This window comes from Tasmannia lanceolata, unplaced genomic scaffold (genome assembly GCF_043159265.1).
Source record: "Tasmannia lanceolata isolate RefF3 unplaced genomic scaffold, GAP_Taslan_0.1 ptg000006l, whole genome shotgun sequence".
Lineage (NCBI taxonomy): Eukaryota > Viridiplantae > Streptophyta > Magnoliopsida > Canellales > Winteraceae > Tasmannia > Tasmannia lanceolata.
This window is the reverse complement of record NW_027518683.1, coordinates 16,850,382-16,876,435: the sequence shown is the minus strand read 5'-3', so window position 1 is coordinate 16,876,435 and position 26,054 is coordinate 16,850,382. Positions and strand designations below refer to the sequence as shown.

The window sequence follows — 26,054 nt, the reverse complement described above, 5'->3', positions numbered from 1 at the left end:
CATGACTAAATGAAGGTTGATGAAAAATGCAGAGAAGAATATTTACATAATATCGAACCGCCTCCCTTCATTTTTATATCGACACTCCTCAGTATGTGTTGATGGCTTTCGTGGGATGGATTATATAAATAAACCCTTGGTCTAGAGTGTCCTTGTACATAAAGCCTTGTTCTAGAATGTCCATCGAGGGGGGGTCCATTGTAGATTAAAAGTGGTATTTAAGCGGATGGACATGGTTTGATTTGATTTTAGCATAATGACCCATCCATATAGTGGGGCCACATGATGGACGATCTTGATCCAAGGCCCAAATCAGTTATTTATTTATTTTTGATTGGTAAGCCGGGATTAGGCAAAGACCCCAACCAGAGTATATTAATATGAAAGAGGCCCGGAGGGGCTACAATCTCGGGTAGGGAATACCCTCCATATCGCAATTAAGTACATCAACTAGAGGACAATTAAGGAGAGAGCATAGAAGGGATACGGAAACCCTTACAGGGGCAATTTCTTTTTTAGAGTTAATCAGCAGCTGCATTACCTTCTCTCCAAATGTGGGAAATTAACCATGAATCAAAAAATGCGTGTATTTGTTGAAGAGTGGTAGAGGGTATTCTAGTCATAATGTGTAGAATTGAGAGTATTGTAGTCTTTGTACTATGTTGCTCTATTTTAGGCTTTATATATACATCATATTACATGAGAGCTCACATTACATGGGAGCTCCCTAGTGGAGACTCTCCTTCCTCTTCGCTCCTCTTCTTCTTCTTCTCTAACCCTACCTCTTGTTCTAACATAGTATCGGAGCCAAAGGTCTCGAGTTCAAACCTCCCAGATAGCAAAAATCCACATGCGATTGTCGGCACAAAGTGGGACCACATGTGCCACATGTTTGTCAAGTGTGGGCCACACGTGCGGGGAACGACATTATCAAGAGTATCTAGACGCAGTAGTAAAAAACGCTTCGAAAATAAAAATGAAAGTAAATATGACATAAACCCCTTTTTTAAGGATAATTTTTTTTTAAAATGTCATCACCACTTAAGCCATCACCCATGACTGGATGCGGCAAATGCCGATCAGGTCTCTCCGCCCACCCAACATGGCATTGGATGAAAGTAACCCTTCAAAAGCATTGAATAAATAATATTTTCAATGAGGTGATCGGGGCAATTTCCATACTAACAAAAAAAAAAAAAAAAAAACTTTTTCTGTCATTTGTCTAACCTAATATATAATCACTCCAATAATTTTTGTGTCATTTTTTGTAATTTATCCTTTCCCTTTAAATTTGCTCCGAAGCCAATTTTCTTCTTCCATTAGTGACTTTGCAGGGTTCGTCTATGGCCAAGTCGCCATAGGATTGATTTCCAAATCCATTTGGTGTAGCTGCAGTTGAAGTACAAGTGGTTCACATGTTCATTTTCTTACTTGCAGAGGATGCATTTAAGATCAGCGTCTAGGCTTGGGAAGGGAAGTCTGTCTCTTGTACTAAGACCATTCTTCATTGCTTTCCAAGCGGTAAGGGCATACCTAGGGATGTGCCCTTTGAACCAAATTCTTGAAGCCCAGGCATGGTTTTGGTCTTTGTCTTGGATGATATTCCAAGCACTCTTTTAAAAGAGAAGGAGTCATCGATGTTTGGTTTCCAGATGGTCCCTAGGGGTGCAACTTGGGTCGGGCTCAACCCGAACCCGACGGGTTCAACCTCATTTTGGCTTGGGTTGGGTTGGCATTTTCTCAGGCTGGGTTGGGTTAGGGTTGGGAAAAGCCAACCTGATTTAAATTTGAGTTGGGTTAGGCCTTGGTAACCCGACCCGACCCGAACTCGACCTTTGTCCTCTAATTTTATCATTATTTTCTCATGATTATGTTTTTCTTTCTTGTGTTTGTCTGTTTGGCCGTAGATGAACCCAATCCCAACCCGACTTAACCTGACCCGATTTGGAGGCGGGTTGGGTTAGGGTTGACCATCCTCAACTCGACGCTCGGGTTGGGCCGGGTTGGGGTCGAGGGAATGCTATCTCGAGTTGGGTTAGGGTTGCCCTCAACCTGGCCCGAGTTGCACCCCTACTTGTGAAAATGGACTCTTCGAGTATCTCTTTTTCTTGCGTGAGAGCAGCTTTGTTGAAGATTGGATTCCACTGATTCCGGAAGTGCAGCTCGACCATGGATTTTATTGATGCCACAGAGGCACAGAGGAGTCAATAGTGTTTTTTGAGATCACTGAAGAGATTGTACCTTGTGGGTGCCACGGTTGGTCCCAAAAGTCAATGGGAAATTCGTTGCCAATAGAGTAACAAATATGGGGTTTGGCCAGGTCCCTAGATCTTAAGATACTTCTTCATTCATTTATTTATTTAGAGCACATTATCTACACTACTATGATTCTACTCATTACATACAACATTTTCAATAAACTACAGCACCCAAAAATAAGGCCGCGTTCTTTAACCCTTCTCGGTACACCTTGAATTTAACCCTTCTCTCATTTTTTGACACTTAAATCGGCTTTTAGAATGGAATTGTGCTGATTTTTTCAGGCATGTAGTGGAGTCACTCAGCACGATTCAGTTAACCTGTTTCGCCCGCCCTGGAAATGGAAAATGAGATTGATTGCGACCTAAGTTACTTCACATTAGAATGGAATTGTGCTGATTTTTTCCTGCATGAAGTGAAGTCACTCAGCACGATTCCAGTTAACCTATTTCGCCCGCCCTGGAAATGGAAAATGGGAAACATTGATTGCGACCTAAGTTACTTCACATCCCTTTATCTTTAGAGGCATGTTTAGAAAACAAGTTTAGGGATACTTGTAGCTTGTGTTTCTAAGCTGATCTTTAGAGGCATGTTTAAATTCATTCTCTTGTCAGTAGCTGTGATCTCTCATTAAAATGACCAAAATACCCCTACTATAGGATTACATTTTCGAATGAACATAAGATGAACTCAGCATTCAGATGTGACCAAGCATGTCCAAAAGTTTCTTCTGTCCACCAATAAGGCATCAGAGAATCCAACCGACAAAAGTCCGGCCGAACTTTGATAAGCCCATTCGGAAATTGGTAACCCCATTTTGATACATGATAATCCCAATCCTAGAGACTTGAAAACCCCCTTCCAAAACTCCAGTACCCTCGGCCAATTTTCAAGGACTTGATAAGCCCATTCAGAAATTAGTAACCTCATTTTTTATACCAGATAACCCCAATCCCAGAGACTTGAAAACCCCCTTCCAAAACTCTAGTACCCTTGGCCAATTTTTTGAGATCTGATCAGCCCATTCGGAAATTGGTGACCCCATTTTTTATACTAGATAACCCCAATCCTATAGACTTGAAAACCCTCATCCAATACTCTAGTGCCCTCGGCCAATTTTCAAGCACTTGATAAGCCCATTCGAAAATTGGTAACCCTACTTTTGAGAGTTACTAACCCCCTTCCAGAGAGTTAATAAACCACTTTTGCTACAAAACCCTCTGATTCTACTCATGATAGAAATGACAAAAGAAATGGATGTTGTTTTCATTAAATGTGCTTCATGTATTACATCCTTGTATTACAAAAAAAATTTTAAGTAAATAAAAAAATGTGTAGTCATCCATGCATTATCTCGAGAACTCACTCTAAAAAACAGATCGCTTAAACCCTAAACAAGATAAATCAGAAACAGATGAATGAAAAATAGTGCAAAACCCTAAAAAAGAAAACCTAAATACAAAGAGATAAATGGTAAGAACTCAACATTCAAGTTTTCAAGATTTGCCAGCAATAATGGGCTGAACAAGGAGGAAGTTGACTAGTAGGGTAAAAAATAAAAAATGTGATAATGGAAAAGTAAAAGAAGAGAGAAGAAGGAGAAAACAAGGTCAAAAAGTGTTGTAAATGCCGAAGGGTATTTTCGTCCAGCTTTTACTGACAAGACCTCTTTTGCCCCGTTGATTATTTTTGAAAAGTATGGGTCCTGCTGATAATTTTGCCTAATGTTTGTCTCCCATTGGTAATTGGTCCAAAAAAGATAAAGAGAAAAGAGACCGTGAGTTGAGATTTTTTCGATTTTGGAGGAAAGAAAACCCTAGAAACCAAATCGGATATAGATCTTAGGTATGCATTTCTGATATGTTAATGATTTTTTTGTAGTTATTTCTCAATTTTAATCTAATCTCTGCGGTAATGAATTTATTCTTTGCGTTGTTTAGCATTAGGTTGAATTTGATAGCCAACTTTTATACGATTTTCTTTCTTGGGTATATTGGCAAGAAATGGCAGAATGCGCAAAATCACAAGGAAATCTTGCTTATCTTTTTTCTCTGTTTCGTGAAAGCGGAAGCTAGATACGGGTAATACGGATATTTTAGGGTTCGTAATACTAGATGCATGATTCAGAAGAAAATAAGATATTCTCCCAAGAGTTATGTTCATCCTTGAAGTTTTTTCTTTAATGCTCAATACTATTGAAGCTTTTATAATTGTCAGCAATTCATGAAAATTCAAGAAATGTACTGTTTCGATCAAGACTTGTTATTTGTGAAATTCGAAGGTAGTGAACCCAAAATTTATTATTTATTTACTTTTCTATGAGCCTCAACGGATAGAAGTTTGGTTTGTTGGTGTGGCCCGTGTGGGCATGGTTTCCACGCAAGTGGGGACTCTCTTGTAGCTTCCTAATAGGGTCGAGAGGGAGAGTTTGTTTTGGACATGTTGCCGCTAAAATCCGGACGTTGCTGAGATGACTCTTAAGACGAAGGTCCACAACTTGCCCGCACAAACGAACGTCAGAAAACCACTCGGAGTATGGACTCCGAGGAGGCTCTCCGATGCCTAATTCAGCAATGACAACGGATACGAAGGTTGTGCTCTCTAGAGGCTCAATGAAAACAAGAGAATGAATTTAGAATCCGTACCTTTGAACCTTAATCCCCTTTTATATAGAATGAGAGTCTTGACCAGTTAGGAAAGTTGGCTCTTGGGACTCTTTCCTGATTGGCTGACTTTCTTTGAATCGCAAGTTTCAAAGTTTATCTTTGGCGGCTGCGTTTTGGAGCTATGGCTTTAGGGTTTCACTTAGGGTTTCTAGTGTTTCCACGAAAAGATGGAATTACTTCTTTGCCCCTGGCTTTTCAGTCCACGCATGCCACATGTCCTAATTTGATCGGGCATTGATTTTTACCCCCAACACATGCCCTCCACTTCCTTAGGTCAGCTCGGGCCAAGGAAGGAGTCTTGCGCCTCGGCTTCGATAGGTCAGCCCACGGGTTGCGGTCAGTCGGTATAGGACTCTCCCAGGTTGGCCATTGTAGGTTGATGTAGGTGTTCATCATGGTCAAGTCGACTCAGCCATTGTGGCTGGCTGTCCCAAGGCTCATTCAAAGACTCGAAGGCTTGGGAAAAATTCAGGTGATAAGGCTCCACAAAATTGCTCTGTCCAAGTCAGAATCGAAGAATGACATTGAGTTGGAGTTTTCTACACCTCTAACATTAACACCATATGAATATTGATATGTGGCATTTGCACCACGGGTAGGGTTAGTAGAGAGACTTGTTCCCTGCTAAGGTAATAATGGATTCTTCGCTACTATTGTAGATGCTATAAGGAGGACAAATTCATTCCCTATCTAATGTGTTGGGGATTAAAAATTGATGCCCAATTAGAGTTGGACATGTGGCACGCACGGACCCAAACACGCCAGGGGCAAAAGGGGTAATTTCATCTTCTTATGGAAACCCTAGAAACCTTAATCAAAACCCTAAAATCACAGCTCCAAAAAGTAGCCACCGGAGATGAGCTTGAAAACTCTCGATTCTAGGAAAGTCAGCCAATCAGGAAAGAGTCCTAAGAGGCAACTTTCCTAACTGGTCAGGACTCTCACTCTATCTATTAAGGGGATCAAGGCTCAAAGGTACGGATTTTAAATTCATTCCCTTGTTTTTGCTGAGCTTCTAGAGAGCTCAACCTTCGTATTTGTTACCGTTACTGACTTAAGCATCGAGAAGCCTCACCGGAGTCCAAACTCCGAGTGGTTTTCTGACGTTCGTTCGTGCGTGCGGGTTGTAAACCTTCGTCTCGGAAGACATCTCAATGACGTTCGGACTTTAGTGGCAACAGGACGATTTTTAGAACTATAGGATTTTATCCATGGTTTTAAATTTCGGCCAAAACGTTTCGTTTCGGCCGAAATATTTCGGTTTCGGCACAAACCGAAACGAAATTCACATGAAGTCGTTTCTTTACAAGATTTCGCTGAAATCTCGCCGAAATGTCGCTGAAATTTCGGTTGAAATTTCATTTTTGGATTTTTTACATTTTTTTGACTTTTTTACAAAATTTTCAACAAAATTAAAAAAATGTACACCTAAAATTTATAATTTCCACCGAAATAGCCAAAATTTCAACCCAAATTGCCGAAATTGACACCGAAATTTTAGACATTTCGGTCGAAATTAAAAAAAAATAAAGAAAACCATAATCATATTTTTAGATAATTTCGGCCGAAATTTCAGCCCAAAACCGAAATATTTCGATTTCAGTGGTGGCTGAAACCGACACCGAAACCGAAATTTAAAACCTTGATTTTATCTTGTTGTTTCCTAGTTAGACTAGGAGAGGAGAAAGGTGTTGGGGTTGGTATTTGTTTCCACACAAGTGTGGACCCTCTTGTAGGCTTTTGATAGGATTATGAGAGAGAGAGAGAGGAACCTATATTTTGAATCAATTTCAGGGATGATGCCTTTTCTATCTCAATGCTCAAAATGCATCATATAATATGAGCAAGTGTATCTTTCTCTATTGAATCACATCGAAAGCAGATTCGATTCTCTTATAGCCTTTAGCAGTACTAGGAGTTTTGGACGGTATCTAAAACTATGAGAGTTTCTCTTGTGGGTGTAGGAGTGAGAAAGGTCTCTTGTGGGAATAACGAGAGGGAGTAGGAGGGTTTAGAGAGAAAATGGAGAACGGTTTTGGGATTGATCTTGGTTCAGATTAATTTAAAAAAAATCATTGTAATCTTTTGTTCTTGCTGCTCTTCTCATCTACTTGCATATGGATTTACACAATCTTGTGGAACCGCTTAAATGCATGTCTTCATTGTGGCTTGGTTTGTTTACTATATCTCCTGTGTATGCTCCGTGTAGATCTTAGGTCTGATGGATTATTTACAACAATAAGGATGCTGATTTGGAGAGGCTTGACTGTTTTTTTTTTTTTTTTAAAGAGAGAGGCTTGAGTGTTTGATCTTGCTAATGTTCCATACTGATGAATGCTTAGAGTCGAGGCCCCATCCTGACATCTATATAAGTCTATTGGAAGATATTGAGAATTGGCAAGGTGGCGAGCGGCGTAGTGACCACAAAATTTATTGATTTATCTTTTTCTTATGTGCAACAACGAATGGAAGCTTGTTTTGTTGGTGTGGGGATGAGATATTTTCATTTTTTAGTGGATATATAAGGATTGTGAATCGACAAGGCTTGACTGTTTGATCCTCCTAATGTCGAAAGTTATGAATTTTTGGTGTTGAGGCCTCATCCTTACATCTGTGTAAATGGGTTATATGTGGTATAGGAGTCGTTGAACGTGGTGGCCAATGTGTCACAACAATGGTATACGAATTTTTGAGTAAAAATGATGCCAGTGCGCAACCAAAGGGGCCATGTGTCTAAGCGCTTTGGGTAGACAGATGTTCTCCCACAACCCCAGCCGGGGAGTTCTTGCCTCACTAAAACAATGGTTGAGGAGGAATCTTGAGCTTGCTAAGGGTGTGCGACTCCTATTACTTGTTGTATTACTTTGATCTCCTTTGATCTAAAACACCTTGGAAAATCATTGATTTTGCTTTACTGGCAACCTAGGGACTAGGCGTGGGTATGTGGTGATGAGTAGTGGAATCTTCACAATTTGATAGGCATCTACATAAAAATATTGAGCTTGCGCAAAGGTAAGCCTTAAGGAGTAGGCCATTCCAAGGGCATTGTTGTGGAGAAAATTAGCTGCCAGATTTAGTCAACGCTATGCCATATTACTAATCGATACACCACATACCTGCTTCCAATAAGTTTCATTATGATACGAGATAACCCATGAATTACAAACCAAAAGAAAGGGCAATTGGTTTGATAGTTTTTTTTTTCTCGTTAATTTCAGAGTTCCACACTTCAACCTATGTTGGGGTTTGAGCAAAATGGTTTGAAAGGAGGGAGGACTTACAGACCAAAATGGAAATCCAATTTAAATAGAGGTAAGAAAGGAGGGAGGACTTACTTAAAAAACTAAAAAGGTGAATCTGAAGTGTTCTTTTTCTCCTTGCCGTGAATCTTAAGCACAATATTTAATAATAAAACAGAATGTCACACACACGGTACAAAAATGTGTTGACACACCCACATTAAGTCTGCCACTTCTAGCAATCATTTAAAAGTGTCGAAAGGAGTGTCGAGTCCCACGTCACAACATGTCTATTAGCAATAAATTCAAAGTGTAGGCTAAATACAGGCACTAGGAAGAGAATTAGTTTTTACGAAGAATAATACTTGGGAGTGGAAAGATTTTTTGATGCAAATTGGTAAAGACCACCTTCTGCCAGATATTTGACTATGGGGTTCTGTATTGTTGTTAGAGGAGCCTTATAAATTGACGCACCAAAAAGTAGGCTGTAGTAACACACTTTAGTGCAAAGGTAGAGTATCATACAATAGCTCACACTGTATGTGAATGTGAGTTGATGTGGTTGGTGAGTCTTATGGAAGAAATGCGTTTTGTGGTGGAAAGGCCAATGAAGAGGTTTTATGATAACAAGGTAGTGGAGGTAGATTGCCATTTTGTTCATGAGGTCATTATCAATTTGATATTTAGTGGCAGGTATGGTTCTTTAAGAAGGCGAGCCTTGGCGCAACGGTATGGTTTCTCCATTGTGACCTGGTGGTCACGGGTTTGAGTCACGGAAACAGCCTCTCTGCAAAGCAGGGGTAAGGCTGCGTACATCTAGCCCTCCCCAGACTCCGCAATGGCAGGAGCCTCGTGCCGTGGGCTGCCCTTTGGAAGGTATGGTTCTTTCCCAGTTGGGTCTGGATGATAAGAGGATTCCTAATGCAAAAATCTCTAGTGGTTTGAAGAAACCCTAAAAGAACATTATGACATTCAATGTAGAGGGAGCGGATCGTCCAAAGGGAATCCTGAAAATTCTGGTGGAGGTGGCATTATCAGAGACAACCATGACAGAGTTATTTTTTTTAATTATTGTCACTATTATGGTACAAGTACTAATATAGTGATATGTTTGCTGAAGCTTTACTAGATAGATGGCTTGAGATAATGCAAAAGTCTGGGGTTTGACAACATTTGGATCAAATCGGACATCCATGTTTTGATTAATCTAGTGAATGAATCGAATAGTCCTTGCAGTTCACTATGTTTTAGACGAAACTAGATCCTTGTTCATGCATTTGAATGCTTATTTTTCCCATATTTTTCATGAAGGGGATAAAGCGGTGGACTTCTTGGCTAACCATGCTTGTTCTACCTTGTGCAATAATGTATTTTGAACTTTGGTTGGTCTTCGTAGATCTACTCGAGATGTGGTTAGGTGTGACATTTTAGGAATTCCTAACATCCATGTTAGGTAGTTCCCTTTTCTAGTGAATGAATCGAATAGTCCTTGGAGTTCACTATGTTTTAGACGAAGCTAGATCCTTGCTCATGCATTTGAATGCTTATTTTTCCCATATTTTTCATGAAGGGGATAAAGCGGTGGACTTCTTGGCTAACGATTCTTGTTCTACCTTGTTCAATAATGTATTTTGGACTTTGGTTGGTCTTCCTAGATCTACTCGAGATGTGGTTAGGTGTGACATTTTAGGAATTCCTAACATCCATGTTAGGTAGTTCCCTTTTTGGGTTCGGGGCAAGGTGGTACATGCTCCTCTTGTATTCATTCTTCTTTTATTAATAAAATTGAAGGTGCCAACCCAGGTCCCTAAATATATTTTGGGTAAAAAGAAAAATGAATTGTGAAGTAGGTTGGATGATGCACATCTCAATGTGTAATTAGTGGAAACTTTTGTAATTATTTATCAATATTATATACCTATATATTGGTGGGGTTTGTACTTAAAAGTTAAAACCCTACGAATTTTCTCCCCTCACCTCTTCTCTCTCTTTTTTTCTTTTTTTATTCTTCTTCTCCTCTAACCCTAACTCTATAGCCTTGATGATCCCTTCCAAGTATTTCCATCTTCCGTTTTCGTTTTAACAGTTACTGCCATGGCTTTCCTGACAACAAAGTCATGGGATAGCTTGTTAGCTAGATAGTTAATGTATATTTGCATATATCAAGAATAGCCTTTCAAGGTAGTTCTACCTTATAGCATAACTGCATAACTGTAAAAGATGCTGCATTATCTCATTATTACTCCAAGACATATTGCAGCATGACTAAGGAAAATATATTGCATCTCTTGCTTCCCTTCTATTTTACCTTTTCGCCTATGAACAGAGGAATTCTCAATTTTAGAATCCTTTGTTTGCTTTCTATCATTCTCCCAAGCTTATAATTTTCGAAGAAGGAATTTCGGTTCCATGATTTTATTTCTTTAAAGTTACATGAACAATATGCTTATAGATCTGTTCATGATTCATGAAAAATATCAATTATCTTGTACTTGAATAATAGGAAAAATACCCAATTCATTGGGTGATATTACCAACTGAAGTAGCTCTTTCTTATTCCTAGGTAGCTACATTCCCCATATGAGCTACACTTACTAAACTTGTATTTTTTGGAAACATCCTTTTTTCCATTTAAGGTAACTATTTGGAAACATCCTTTGCTTCCTTCGATTCTGTGTTTGCCCTTTACATATCAATTATCATTCCAAATGCTCAATAGAGTGAAGCATTCATACTAGATCAAAGAAATGCATTTCCGACAAAAAATTATAATCCGTTACTACTGAGATACATTCTAAGCATGCAGTTATTAATTATGATATACTTCAAAGTTGTAAAATCATGCAGTCTGAAACCAAGAAATGTGTGACTTGACATTTGTTATCCTTATGCTTATTTGCTTAAAAAGATGCCAATAATTGTGTGACTTAACATTTATTACGTGTTATCAGTTGCAGTCTTCCTTATCTTCGTCCTTGTTAAGGCGCTTCTCCTTTTTTATTAGCTGCATTATAGAAATATTAGAATGTAGGGAGTCAAGCCCAGCAACCTCGACCAATACCTCTTTGGAACATATTGAAAACAACTTTTCTTAATGTTTAAAATGCTCTTTCCATAGAAATGAAAATTTGAACGTCTCAACTTATTTCTGCTTCTCAGTTACATAAATATGCCTTCCTTAATATCTCTAATGTGGATTAACTGTTGTTCAGTACTCGTGACTTTAACATCAAATATTCCTGCTTCTCAATTATATAAATATGCCTTCCTTACTATGTCTATTCTGGATGGAGATTCTTGTACTTAATGCGTTATGATGTGCTCTATTCTGGATAAGCTGTTGTTCAGTACTCATGACTTTAACGTGGAATATTTCTTTCACAACCTGTTTGATCAATGTACTGATACTTTACTCTGCAGTTTTCACATCTTCAAAAGATTGGTTTAAGCAAATTCTAGATGGCCTATCAAACCCCTTCTTTGGTTCAAAATGAGAATTTACACGTCCACTCAGGTATGTATGTTCTCACTAGGTTTTTTGGATATAATGTTGGGTTTATTGAAGCTTGATGCTATGTTCAAAATGTTGTTGCTGAATTCAGAATTTGGCTGAATTGACTCAGTTCATCTGGACTTCGAATAGTGAGTCCAAGGACTTATTTCATAAGGAATTAGCATGTTTTCTTTCCTTGACTTGTCCAAGGGAAGCCCAGAAATCAAAAGAATAGCTTCTCAGTCAAGTCTTAACTTTTGAACATATATTCGTAGGGGTGTTCATTATTCGGTTATAACCGAATAACCGAACCGAACCTAATTGGTTTAGTTGGTTCGGTTCAGTTTTTTTTCCATTTCGGTTCGGTTTCGGTTATTTGTTTTGGGAAATTCGGTTATTCGGGTTCGGTTATCTCAAAAAATAATAATTTCGGTTAACTGAATAACCATTATTTTTCCAAAAAAAGTGCTATATAGGCACTCCGTAGGATTATCAAAACCGTCCATTTGATTGATCACAACTTAATTAGGTTGTGCTCAAAAAATGATTTCGATAGGATGTCCTAGCCCTCTGATCCAAACTGAGATTTTACTTTTTTTCCTCTTTTTCTCCCACTAATCGGTTACGAATTTTTAATCGGTTCGGTTTTTGCAAATTTCAGTTCGGTTTCAGTTATCGAAATTTGATAACTGAAATGATTTCTGTTATCAAATTTTGGTCTATTCGGTTCGGTTATAACCGAACAAACACCCCAATATTCGAAGTTCTTATAATCCAGGCTCTATCACTGACACGTGACAAGTTTTAATTTGTTCCAATTTCAGGAAAAGGTGCTGTTGGGTCAAAGGTCAATGTGCTGAAGTCTGAACACAAGATTCGTAAGGAACGAAAAGCATTAGCAGATATTTCAAAGAAGAAAAAACCATCGGTCTCTGCTGCATCAAAGGTTTCTTTAAAAGACAAGTTTTCAGTACGCTGCAATGAAAATCCCAAGAGCATCCCAAAATGCTGTCATCTCACTGAAGAGGAAATAAAGAAATGCAACGAATGGGCTAAGGAAGGGATAGAGTATATGCATTTTTCTGGGAACGACTTACTTTCTCTTGAGAAAGATCTTTCTGAGAAACGTACGCCATTTATCCTAGCGTTCTTTTCATTTGTTTTTTGTTGTATGTTTCAAATTTTATTTCTTGCAAGCTTAAATGTTCACTTTAAGCTTGCTTTAGTCAACCCATAGCATCCAACAGTGATTCATATGTAGCTGTACTCAAATGCTTCTTCAGATGAGTCATTTGAATCAAACTTGGGCTATCTTTCCCTTTCCGTAAAAAAAAAAAACAGAAGAAAAAGCAAAAGCCATGCCAGCGCACCCCCTTGAACTAAACCAGGAACTTCTAACTTACACGTTGTTATCTGGTTAAAATTCTATATCACCTAATGATTCTAAATCTACGAATTTTTTTTTTCTTGCAGGCTTAAATGTTCACTTTAAGCTTGCTTTAGTCAACCCATAGCATCCAACAGTGATTCATATGTAGCAGTACTCAAATGCTTCTTCAGATGAGTCATTTGAATCAAACTTGGGCTATCTTTCCCTTTCCTTGAAAAAAAAAATATAAAAAAAAAACAGAAGAAAAAAGCAAAAGCCATGCCAGCGCGCACCCTCTTGAACTAAACTAGGAACTTCTAACCTACACATTGTTATCTGGTTAAAATTCTATATCACATAATGATTCTAAATCTCCAATACCAAAAAATCTTTCTTCACAAGTTAACTTAATCGAAAACTAAAACCTGATGTTCGTTAGGGAAAAACTTGACAAAAAAATGAGGTCATGCCTTTTTTGGGTTCATTGTTGTTCTTTGTTCATTTATGTCATGGAAGTTGGTTCTTTATGCATTTTATCTCATGGAAGTTAGTTCTTTATGCATTTTATCTCATGGAAGTTGGATTGCGGGAAGGTTGGGTGAATCCTCTGTTATCTTATGACTTTATGATTAAGAGGCAAGTTGAATTCTCTTATGTATGATGCAATTATATTTCCTTCTTTGAAGTAAGTGTGGAGAAGGAAGTTGAGGAAGTGATGTCTGCATTGGGAGGATGGACTCAAACATTCTATGGTCTGGAAAGGCCAATGGAGGTTTGTGATCGAACTTTTTTGTACTGTTTCATCTTGAATTCACTTGGTAAGCGTTGCTTCTGCCTTGAGGATCAAAACAGTAGTCGTTATATGCAAGAAAAACTAAAATATGTAGGTATGCATTTTACAAACCAATATTTAGAAGATCAAACTTGACTTAAAAGTTAAAACCATGGTTTTAAATTTCAACCGAAACAGATACGAAATGACCGAAATATGTCAGTGAGGATAATATTTCTAGCTTATGATGTCGTCCTTTTAATCGTTAGATACAGAAGTGACGGTTTGGAATTTTGGATTAGGTAGTAATTTCATAACCTTGATTTTTCTATTTCAGGAAGCTAGAAGAGATTTTAAAGATTTTATGTTGGAGGATGAGCCAGAAGTGTTTCTTCCGATGCCTTCATCAATCTCTACTTCAGGTCATTCTCTCTCTAAGCGTTAGGTCTTTGAATTTCTGTAAAAATTATTCGCACATAATCTTATATGCAAATGGTTTTAAAGTTTTGTATTTGTTTTTTTTGCAAATGGTAGCTACAATAATTAAAAAAAAATGTTAGCTAATGGCTTCCAAAGATGCCTTAATGCCTTATTTGCAAATAAGATTAAATTGAGATAATATTATTTGCAAATAAAAACCAATTTTGGTGGCATAAAAGATCCCTTACTCTCTAGTCTATATCATTCCTCAATGATAGAGTGAAGCTCGCTCGCTCGCTCTCTCAACATTATATGCATGTATAGACGTATTATATTTCTGCTATCTTACTAGGAACTTGGAACCTTTCAGGTAATGAAGAAATTGATGATTTGTTTTCTGAAGAAGATCTGTGGGCACTTCCAGACAAAATGTTTGAGTTAAAACTGAAGGAGGAATATGTAGTCGATCTATAATTTCCCAGTGAGATGGTGATGTCCAAGCTTGCTTGTAGTTGTATATGATTTTGCTTTTGTTATTTGTAGTCTGTCCCTAACACATGTAGGATGAAAACAGTAGAAAACATCATAGACAGATTATAGATTTCTGTGGGGCTGTTGAAGTCACATCTGCCATTGGTGCTTATAAATGGATTGATCTTGGCATTTTTTGTGTTGATCTATTCTTTTTTTATCAAACTATGGTGAATATAGTCTTGCATTTTCTGTACTACTGTCAAAGTGAGGGACAACTACTCTGATGTTCTTGGTTAAACTGCTGTATGGAGAAAACTAGCATCACTTGTGCGTGTGACTTATACTTGCCTACTGATTTAGAAAGCAAGATGGGACCCTAAAATCACAGCATAGTGGGTCCCACGTTTGATTGATCCAAGCCGTTTGTTTGAGAGGCCTTGCTTTGGATCTCTGAATCTCTGATGGTACAATAATCATCTGATCGTCCGTAACATCAAGCAGCGTCTACTTTTTTTTGTTGAATGTGAACCGTTGCCTTCTGTAATTTTTAGCCGTCCATGTTCATCAACAACAAAAGCGCGTGTTATTAGATGTTAGAATTGGGTGATTAGCCTGATTTTTGTGGTATATGAGATCCAAAGCAATGTGAATCAAGTGAACGGTTTGGATTAATCACCGGTGGAACCCACCATGCTGTAGTGGGTGGGTCACATTGTATTACAATGAGGTCGTGTCCTACAGAAGCATTTCCTCTATATCTGAAGGGAAATAATAGGTATGGCCCACGCGCATAGATTGCTGCCCAAGTAAAGGCCTCATTTTGCTTGGTAAATTACACGACTAATGTGACAAGAAGAGTTTACCCTAAAAATCTCTAACATACACACAACATTCTTTCTCTCTCTATTTTTTTTTCTAGCAACGACACTTGTGGGAAAGATTAGTGGTTTTTCGTCAGTAATTGGGTTATTTCACAACATTAATCCTGCTTTTTAGAGAAAGTCCTACTACTTAGACTTTGTGAAAAACAATTCTTAGTACTGACTTTGTGAAAGTCCAAAACCGGCTGGCTTTTTAGAGAACCCTTCACATGGATCTAGCAATTACACAATGACAGACTAAGTGAATAGAGGTTTATTAGTGGAGGAATGCTAAAGGGTACCCTTGCAACAAAAAAAAAAGAAAAAAAGAAAAGAAAACCTAGCTACAAGTGCACCCCATTGAACCATCTTTCAAAATTGCATGTATTATTCATTTAATTTTATATCTTTATGCCATTGTAAATACAATTTTCAGAGATGGTCCAATGGTTGAATCCTTGTAGCTGGTTTTTTCACAAGGGCGCCCTTCAGTTTATCATTCCTCCCTTCACTTTATCATATTATTCATTTAATTTTATATTTTTTGCACCATTATAAATGCAATTTTCAGAGATGGTCCAATGGTTGCATCCTTGTACCTCGTTTTTTTGCAATGCCACCCTTCAGTTTATCATTCCTCCCTCCTTCGAGTTTATTATTCCTCTAATAATAATAGGGAGATGATATTTTGAACGCCTGTGCACTACACATTCGCCCCCCTTAAAACTTTTTGACGTCAAATCACGTTAACGGGGGCGAATGTGGGGTGAAAATATCATCACCCTAATAATATTATACTAATGAGAGAAGTGTATGCACTCGATCGAGTAGATAACTTATCTAATCTGTCGGCCAGAGCTCAGAGTCCAGATTGTTTGGATGATCCAAAGCATTCATTTGATAGGCTCTCACATAAATAGAGTGCCCAAAAAATCAGCCCTTAGGATCATCTTAACCCTTCGAACTTTGGAGGTAAAAATGGACATATTTGTTAAGGTTTATAGCCATCCATTTTAACCTCCACAAATTGAAAAGTTGGGATAATCAGAGCTGATTTTTTTGGCACACCCTATTTATGTGATGGCCCATCAAATGGATGGTTTGCATCACCTAAACATTGTGGGCCCCACTATATTTTAAGCCGGACAGAGTGAGTAGATAAGTTATCTATACTCGTTCGAGTAAATACACTTTTCTCCGTGTTAATACTAACAACAACAATATTAATAAGAGGAATGCTAAACTGAAGGGCGCCACAAGGCCCTTGTAGTCCTTCTCAACAAAAAGTGCATTTATTATTCCAAAAAAAATAAAAAAATGTGTTAAACAGATTTTTTGATATCCCGGATAGGGAAAAATCGAAATAAATTCACAAAGTTAGGAAATTATAGAGGAAGAAAGAAGCCAACATTACTTATCATTCGGATAGGGAAAAAAAACCAGAGAAATCGAAAAATGAAGAAGGAAGTGGTTGATTCACCGGAAACTGACATAAATCCCGTCATTATTTCTTAGCAAAGAGCCCTCCAAACCCACCGAACTTCTTCTTTGGAGGAGGAACGGCCACGGAATTCTTCTTTGTTCCACCATTTTTGTCCTCAACCTTGTTCAGGATGGGATCAGTCTCAAGAAGCTGGTCTTCTTTCTGCATACCTCCGAGAATCCAATCCAGAGGTCCTTTCTCCTCGCTTCCGCCTTTCGTGGCCGTCGCCGCAAAAACTCTTCCTGTCGCCGCCGGCCCGAATGCGATGCTTAAAGAAGCCATCTCTCTTTCTCTCTCTTATCTTCTTAGAGTGAGTAGTTTTTCAGCTTTAAAGAAATGTCTTGATGGGTGAGACTTAGATATGGGATTCATCGGACGGTATAGAAGGTCCTGGGTCTTGTGGCTTTACCATGGGAGTGTTTCTAGCACGAGCCCTCCACAAGTGTCTTATCCTCAACCTTCTATTTTCCTATTTTTCTTTTTCTTCTTTTTTTAAGGGAACTGAGAAAGTAAGCTATATGATTGGTGATGTTATATTTGCGGTGGTGGAAGAGGGCCTCATCCTTTTCCAAATTCGGGACCTAAATTGGAGACGTGGCAGCACCATGCCCTCTTCGTGTGATAGATAAACCCCTTCGTCTTAAATTTTTCAATGGCTGTTACAATTGCCAAGCCATGAGCTTTACCCAACCAACGAAAAAGTTTAGATTTTAGAATTAGAAGGGAGTGTATCAATTCCAACAACATGTTAGGCTATATTTTGGGAAATGATAAATGCGCCCCTTTTCATCGCTTGGGACACCCAGCTGCATTGTACGTGGCAATCAGGTCACTTCATTCCTTCAAATGTGAAGTACATCAGCCCCTTTGCAGTCATAGATACACTATAACTAGTGTCCCTAGTAATGAAAAGGGGCACATTTTTCATTTCCCTATATTTTTATCTTTGTGCCTAGACTATATTGAAAGTTAGTTCCCATAGCATGTAACAGTCCCTCCATGCCGATTAGTTTCATGGTTAATTATTTTTTTCTTATGAAAAATCTAAAGTTCCGTATTATTACTTTTTTTGTAATTTCAATTAAATATGCATTCGAATTATGTACTTTTTAAATCTTGCAAGAAATTTAGGATTAATAAAAAAAGGAAGTCTAGTGAAAAGTAAGCAAAGAATATACACTTAGGGCACGTTTGGCTACCATGATATTTTTTTCAAGATAAACTGAGCCTCCAAGGAATGAGAGAGGCGTTGGGAGGTGAAGTGGCTAAAACTCAAGAAACAAAATACAGGAAACTAGTGTCTCCAAGGGGTGATAAGGGGCCAAAAATGAAGAATAAAAAAAACTATACTCAAAATCTGATTGACTGTTTCCTTATTTTTTTGCCACTTCTCATCACCAGAGAGACTAGTTTCCTATATTTAGTTTCCTGATTTGTAACTTAAATTGAGGGAGGCTTGTTGATGCTGTGGCAGAAACTGATTTGCTTGGTTTCCTAGTTAGTTTGCATTATGCAGTATAATAGTATACTCAGTACCCTATTGTACCATAGCTCCAGCCCATTACCCTAATACACGTGGTTGTTGAGATAGCAGATTTAGGTTGTGCATGGTGGAAATTGTAAATTAAAATCAATGTTTATGGTTCTGTGAAAAGTCTCTGTGGTCTTCTAGGATATTTATTACGTGTGGAAAAAGTAAAAGTCACTGTATGTTTTCTAGAGCTCTTAATGTCTAGGGTAGATTATCAAAGAGTCAATGAGCAATTGCTACGATGTTGCTCAGGAATCCTAGCTCCGTTTGGTTGCCAGAAACTTCCTGGGAGATTGGAAGGAAAAAAACTCCCTGGAAGTATCCTGGTAAAATAAAAATCCCATGTTTGGTTGACCGGACTATGGTGGGAAAATAAGCTTTGTTTGGTTGCTTGAACTGTTGGGAAGAAAAAAAATTCTTCTGCAAGCTTATTTTTGGTTCCTGGGAGTATTTTTTTCTCCTTCCTGGGGTTTCGTGAGGGGTTATTTTGGTTCCTGGGATTATTTTGGGCCCACCAACCAAACATAGGTTTCTTACAGAAATTCCACAAAAGTCCCAAGATTCAAAAACATTCTGGCAACCAAACGTAGCATGACTTATGCGGACTACAAAAAAGTGTTTAATGTATTTAGCTATTTTAGAAGTGTCTTGTGTCTATAAGTATGAAGCCATTGTTGTATAGATTGTCAGCTTAAAGATTCAAAGGCAAGCTAAAAGACTTAAACTTCAAGGGAGAAGAAGTGTAAATATTCCAAAGAAAAAGGGAAAAGAACATCAAGCCACTTGTAAGTGTGATTTTGATTTATAAGTCTTTTAATTTTAGTGTTTTATTTGTGTTTTTAGTGGAGCTCTACAATGGTCCTTTTGGCCGTGTATCTCCCAAGCTCCCTTACCTTACTCTTATGATCACAACACTGCATAATTGATCCATCCACTTGGGGCCAGGGGCGGAGGCACATAGAGCTTGAGGGGGCCCCATGACTTGAAAAATTGCTTTTATGCCTAGCTAGTTTAGTGGCCATGGCCCCCAATGACCAACAGTTCATATGGTGGGCCGTTACTGTAGATCGGCCATGGTGCAAAAGTCATGCCCACAAGACCAATGTAAGTTGATCATTTGGTTTATTAATATCACTACATTTATACTTTGGGACTAAAAAGATGCTTGTATGGTGCTTGGGATCCACCAAATGCACAGTCTAGATCATCGGACTGTGCAATAGTCACAGTTGATTAATCCATCTCATGTCTGTGACCAAAGCGGGCATTTTCTTCATTGGCCTTGGTTTTTGCAAAAGAAGTCTTCAACTTTGCTTTATTTGCACAAAGGCCCTTCAAGTTTGACAATTTGCAAATAAACTCATCACATTTGAGTGAATTTTGAAAATCTATTCATACAATAATTTTATGACCAAAATACCCAGTTTAGATTTTTTTTAATTTCTCAAAAGACAAAAATGTCCATATACATTTTAAAAGAAGAAAATTACCTTGCAAAAAGACCAAAATGCCCTGGCACCCAACAATATGTTATGATAGCGTGGGTTCCACCAACTCAAATAAACCATGCATTGGGCGGAGCCCACCATCTTTACACCTCATGTTTTCATGGGATGTGACCCTTTAAATGTTTTGATAGGGTGGGTCCCATCAACTAAACTCAAACCCATGCATTGGGTGGGGCTCACCATTTTACCTCATGTTCTGATGGGATAGGTCCCACGATATCAACTTGAGTCTATATGCATAGGGTGAGTCCACTATTTTACACCTTGAATGATATGTTTTGATAGGGTGGGTCCCACGAACTCAACTAAAACCATGCACAGGGTGAGCCCATTATTTTACACTTAATGTTTTGATAAGGTGAGTCGCACCAACTTCATTTTTACTTCACGTTTTGCTGGGGTAGGTCACACAATATCCACCTAGGCATGTGCATTGGGTGGGGCCCACTATTTTATAGTGTGGTGTATATATGCAAAATTCGCTCAAATGCGATGACTATTTGCAGGTTGTCAAAGACTCCTTTTGCAAAAATAAATTAAAAAAAAGAGACTTATTTTGCAAAAACCCCTTCTTCTTTTTACAGGTCCAATCCCTGAAACCCAAAGGGTGACCAACAACATTCGTTCCGAAGTGCACTAGTTAGTTGTAAATGCAATCTTGGTGAGCTACTGCATTTCATTCCAGAACTGAGTCATCTAGGATTCGTTCCCACACAATCCGGGTTGGATCGGGCCGTTCCCAAGTCGACCAGTAAATTCATCAAACCTTTGAGAAACAAGATAATCTACTGAAGTGACGGATATTAACCTTTGAAAGTGTGAAAGGGACGACTTTTTCGGATAATTCCTACCTCTGAATACGTAAAATGACGAAACTTAACCTCGAAGCTCTTGAAGGAAACTTTTCTGACAGAAGTAACCGCCTAGTCCTGACTCTGGATTCAGCCTGATGGCTACTTAGTACTAATAAGCAAAAGAGCCACATAGTTCAATAACAACATACTTACGAGCATCATTAACCACTGGGATTGTAAGGCGGCTGCTACTATTGCGGATTGATGCATTTTAGTTAAAAGACATGAAGTGGCAAAGCCTCGGGTAAAAATAGCACTTGGCCTAGTTGTTGCGCTTAAATCATTTTTATGGTTCCCTACTTTAGGAACCATATGAATAATGGAGAAACTCCATAAAAGGAACATTAATGATTCATATAATGGGAAATGTGTCGAATAACTCGTTGGGGGCATGCTCGTCAATTCGTCTAAAACGAGAGGGACAAAAAGGGAATCAATTTCATATTTTTTAAAATCTAAACTCAAGCGATTGAGTTGCACCATTCTGTAATGCACCGACCAGGAGAGAACTCAAGCATTCAAGTCCAAGCTGAGAGAGAGAGAGAGAGAGAGAGAGAGAGAGAGAGAGAGAGAAGGAAGAAAGAAAAATCTGCAATTTTCTAAACGCGTGGTTCCGATTTTCAGAACCAAAGTCGAACAACTATATTTGAATTCCTTTCATTTTCTAACCCTAACATCCAATAATTATCTCGAAATCTCATTTTTTGCAAATGAGAAATCGAAGCTCTTTAGAAAGAGCTCAGACGCAGATCCAATGGTGGATGATCTTTCCCAATCGAAGGCAAAAAAACCGACTCCTTCCATTCATTTCTCTTCAACCTCACCATCTCCGCTTCTTCATACGAATTCAACGGAAAAAGCTGCAGAGTCTCAATCTCTCTCTCCGGCTCCACAATAATATCCACCTCCGTACAATCTACTGCAACAAAAAAAGAAAGAAAGAAAAAAAAGTGAGCAAAGAACATTTCATAGCCAGATTTCTCAAAAGATCTTTTTATAAAGGTTTTTTCGATTTCACTTACGTTTCGCATATAGATCTGGTTCTTCAACGGATATTCTTCGGCGTTTTTGCCTCTCTCGTGCTTTATGGTTTTGGAACCAGTAAAACACGTTCTTGCTCTCGATCTTACCGTAAAAGCTAAGCTGAGACGAGATCTTCTGGATCTGATCTGTGGTTGGAGTTCGGAGTCCAGATCTGAACAGATCGGTCAGAACTTTAACCTGTTCTGTAGTCGGATTCCAACGGCCACATTTGGTTCCACCTCCAACTCCTTTAATACAAAATCCTCCTGACATTCCTTCGTCCATATCTGAAATCCTTCTCTCTTCTTCCTCTCGATCGCTTCTCCTCTCTCTCTCTCTCTCAATCTCTGATCTTCCTTTTTCTCTTTCTGAACTGAAAGATCCGATCTGATCAGACTCTGTATATACATATAAAATAAGAAGAGAAATGTCTGTATGTCTGTCGTGTTTCGATTCACGTTTTTTGTTTATTGAATTCAAGATTAGAACAGAATCACTGTCTTTGTTTATTTCAGTGCTTTGATTTTAGGGCAGAAAGGATCTTGATTGTGTTTTTCTCTTGGTTTTTTGTGCAGTGGGGCTTTAACAGAGATGAGACATGCACAAAAGCTGACACTGTTCAACGTTTCGGTCTGCGCGCAGCCATTTGTAAGAATTTTTTTAAGAGGGTCCTCGTTTGGTAGCTTTCCACCAGATCTTTACTCTGGAAATTTCCTGCTGTAAAGAGATTGGGTGGAAAGGTATATTTAAATATTTTCGATTGCGAGAGATACGGATTTCGAGCTGAAATTATGTTTCAAATCAGTGAGTGCAGTTCATAACTCTTGCTTGCTTTCCCTTCTTATTTCAAATGTAGGTTTTACTAACGTCCGCCATTTTGCTAACATGCACATGACGCCTACAGTACATACGGTGCGTAGTGTCTTAACTACCTAAAGCTTGCTTTTGTAGTCCCGTATTCAGGGGCGGAGCCAGGAATTTACACTGGAGGGGGCCAAACTAATTTACACTTGCCCTCATTGGTCATTGGGGGGGGGGGGGGGGGGGGGGGTGGGGGGGTGGGGGGGCCATGGCCACTGAACTAGCTTAGAATGCAATTACAGCCAGAAACCATAAAAGAGATTTTGCAAGTCATTGGGGGGGCCATGGCCCCCCTCATGCTCTATGTGCCTCCGCCCCTGCCCGTATTTATGATGGTTGGAGCATAGTTACAAAAACTTCGTTTTTAAACTATGTATATTACATATATTTTGGGATTTGCTAGGAACCATAACAGCAGGCATTTGGCGGTATGGCTGTTGCATGAGAGAGTGGCCACATTGGATGAATTAAATTAATAAGACAAAAGGTTCACCTATATATGTGGCTGCTCTCTCATGCAACAGCCCGTTCAAATGCCTTCCGCGGTAGTCCCTAGCAAATCCCATATATTTTTTTTCGGAAAAAAAAATATGTTCGATAAGTTGGCTGTTTAATACTTTATTTTTTATGGGAAAACGTTTAAAACAAGTTTTAATTGTATCAAACGTGTTTTTTCGGCCAACTTTCTAATTTTACCCCACTATATTTTGTGAATGAGAAAATTTTAAAAGAATTAAGAGCCTGTTTGGATGCTGAGAAGATGTTGAATTGGATTTCTCACATTTGCAGCCCTTTTTGCATTGTAATTTGGATCGGATCAAATTCTTGGATTACTAATTCAGCAACTGATAGTGAAAAAAATCAGATTTCTAAGTTTGCTGTGGAAATAAGAGTCCCACGGTGCCGGTATACAATAAGGAGAAGAGTCCCAATATCAAAACAAGTAGTGTAGATAAGATCTCCCTTAGGAGGTACACCAAACCAGAGAATTTATGTGATGGGTGGCCATGAAAACACGTGACGTCTAAAAAAGTAGCTATGGCTCACTTTTTTTATGATCCAAACCGTTCATCTGTTTGGGCGTCATATTCAAATCAGTTCAGATCGGAGGGTTAGGATCATCCTATGGAAATGATTTTTTGGGCACAACCTATTTACGTTGTGCCCAAACATGAATGGTTCGGATCATGAAAAAAAGTGAGCCGTACCTAACTTTTTTAGACTTCACGTGTTTTCACGGCCACCCATCATATAAATTCTCCTTTGGTAATTTGATAAAATAATATTTCCTTACAATTTAGACGAAGCTATCTTAGATATTGTTTTGCATAAGTTAAAACTAAAAAAAGAAAAAAAAAAACCACAAAGTTCGAGCCCACGTGACTGGTTCTGAGAGCAGAGTAGTTTGACGGCGACTTTAAAAAGAAAGCAAAGTGATGCCTTTCTTATTTTGGCCACATAATCTTTTTTCTTTCTTTCACGTACTTGCTACGATTATCACATGTTGTAGTGCTCATTTTTCATTTCTTTTCAACTTGGTCTTCATGAAGAGAATTATATTATATACATTTGCAATGGTTTTCAAAAAGAGTAACACCAGTCATGTCGGTCGGTCTATCTACTTTATGTTCTCTCTTTTTTAATTCCACGCACGGAAAATCCGTTTTGCGTGCTTCTACAATTCCCAAGGCATATTCTTCTCGTTTGTCCAATGTAATGTGAATCTTATCTGTGTACACATGTCTATGTTTCTTTGTGTGTGTGTGGAGAGAGAGAGAGAGAGAGAGAGAGAGAGAGAGAGAGAGAGAGAGAGAGAGAGAGAGAGAGAGAGAGAGAGAGATGGCCAATAGCTAGGTTATTTAGGCATGGACAGTGGGGCATAGAATTCATATGTGAGCTACGACAATGGCTGATGAGTCTTACATAGCTATGTGCTACATCCTAAGGAATACTCAAATAGACAACTGAACAAAACCAACCATTCTAGGAAAGAGGGTTCAACAGCCTGTATAAACTTATCCACCGGTAATCCTCCATTGAAAATGGGTCCCACTAGTTTGACTTCTAAGTAGGGGCCCAAATCATCTAAGAATAGTATAATTCATAGAAGCCTGTAGGATGAGAAAAAAAAGATGTGCAGCAATGTAGTGCGTTAAGGACAGTGAATAGGACGTCAGAGTTAGTGAAAGACAAGCAAAGAGAACAAAATACATATCAAACTGAGGCAAAAAAATATAAAGAATCAGTGCAAGTAGAGTAGGTAGTGTTATGTAATCGGTTAAAGCGTATACGGTCGGCCTTGGTGTCTTTTGCGCTGTTTGGCCGTGGATTCTCGACGGCTCTTTTTTGTTGCTTTTCTTTTTCCGTGTTTTGATGGATTCTCTCTCGGACTTTGAACGAGAATTGAACCACAGAGAGAGAGAGACTTGAGGAAGTTATATTTGTTTATTAGCACGCGTGAATTCAAGACGACTCTGCTTTCTGTCTTTCTCTCTTGTCATGATCGTCATTAGGCTTTTCGTTTCTCACGTAAACAGGTTGGTCTTAAGACTGACTCGGATACTTGGACGCTGAGTCCAATGGAGTTAAGTGGGGTCTTATGATAAAAAAATCTCTGCATTTGGACGAGGATGACTGTTGATTTTAACGTCGGACTGTAAAACGTTGGCTTTTTTCATGTCTATCGTCCATTTAGAGGCAATTGATTAGATCACATCGTGCATTTTAGTTTCTCGTTAAAACTCGAGAATCCGCGGTGACAGTATTTTCTTGTATCTGTGAAACAACCAATTACTCCAAAAGCTTAAGCTGTTTGTTTGAGTTGGTGTTATTTAATCATTTAATTTATACTTCAACACTCCCTCTCACGTGAGTCCCCTCTTCCTTTTTGGGTTGCTCTTACATGTGGACTTTTAATATAAGGAGTTGTGAGTTTTGGACCAAGAAACTCTTGCTCTATACCACATGAAAACAACCAATTGCTCCAAAAGAAACCCATAAACTCCTGCTCTGATAACATATGAAAACAGCCAATTACTCCAAAAGCTTAAGTTTTGTGCATGAAACCTCTTTCTATGGTACCTTGTGAGCAAATTGAATGGGTTCAAAACTCTTTGAAATTAAAAATCTACATTTAATGTGCCACATGTAGGCCAAACCTAAAAATAAGGGCCACACGTGATGGGGGATTGTTAAAGTATAAAAGATTAAATAACGCCTTCTCCAACAGCTAAAGCTTTTGG

At 38.5% G+C, this 26,054-nt stretch overlaps 3 protein-coding genes across 3 annotated transcripts; 1 reads left to right on the top strand and 2 right to left on the bottom strand.

The window, feature by feature from the left end:
• Window positions 1–3,965: 3,965 nt before the first annotated feature.
• LOC143879927 (uncharacterized) lies at window positions 3,966–14,881 on the top strand. Its single transcript, XM_077382623.1, has 6 exons — window positions 3,966–4,104; window positions 11,585–11,678; window positions 12,482–12,784; window positions 13,713–13,798; window positions 14,136–14,220; window positions 14,589–14,881. Exons 2-6 carry the CDS (start codon window positions 11,624–11,626, stop codon window positions 14,690–14,692), a joined length of 633 nt encoding a protein of 210 aa, XP_077238738.1. The 5' UTR covers window positions 3,966–4,104; window positions 11,585–11,623; the 3' UTR covers window positions 14,693–14,881.
• A 2,071-nt stretch (window positions 14,882–16,952) lies between these two features.
• Window positions 16,953–17,507, bottom strand: LOC143879928 (thylakoid soluble phosphoprotein). Its single transcript, XM_077382624.1, has one exon. It carries the CDS (start codon window positions 17,315–17,317, stop codon window positions 17,057–17,059), a length of 261 nt encoding a protein of 86 aa, XP_077238739.1. The 5' UTR covers window positions 17,318–17,507; the 3' UTR covers window positions 16,953–17,056.
• Window positions 17,508–21,501: 3,994 nt separating this feature from the next.
• On the bottom strand, window positions 21,502–22,739 carry LOC143878440 (WUSCHEL-related homeobox 5-like). Its single transcript, XM_077380732.1, has 2 exons — window positions 21,951–22,739; window positions 21,502–21,847 (listed from the first exon to the last, which is right to left on the bottom strand). Exons 1-2 carry the CDS (start codon window positions 22,234–22,236, stop codon window positions 21,657–21,659), a joined length of 477 nt encoding a protein of 158 aa, XP_077236847.1. The 5' UTR covers window positions 22,237–22,739; the 3' UTR covers window positions 21,502–21,656.
• Between the last annotated feature and the right edge of the window lie 3,315 nt (window positions 22,740–26,054).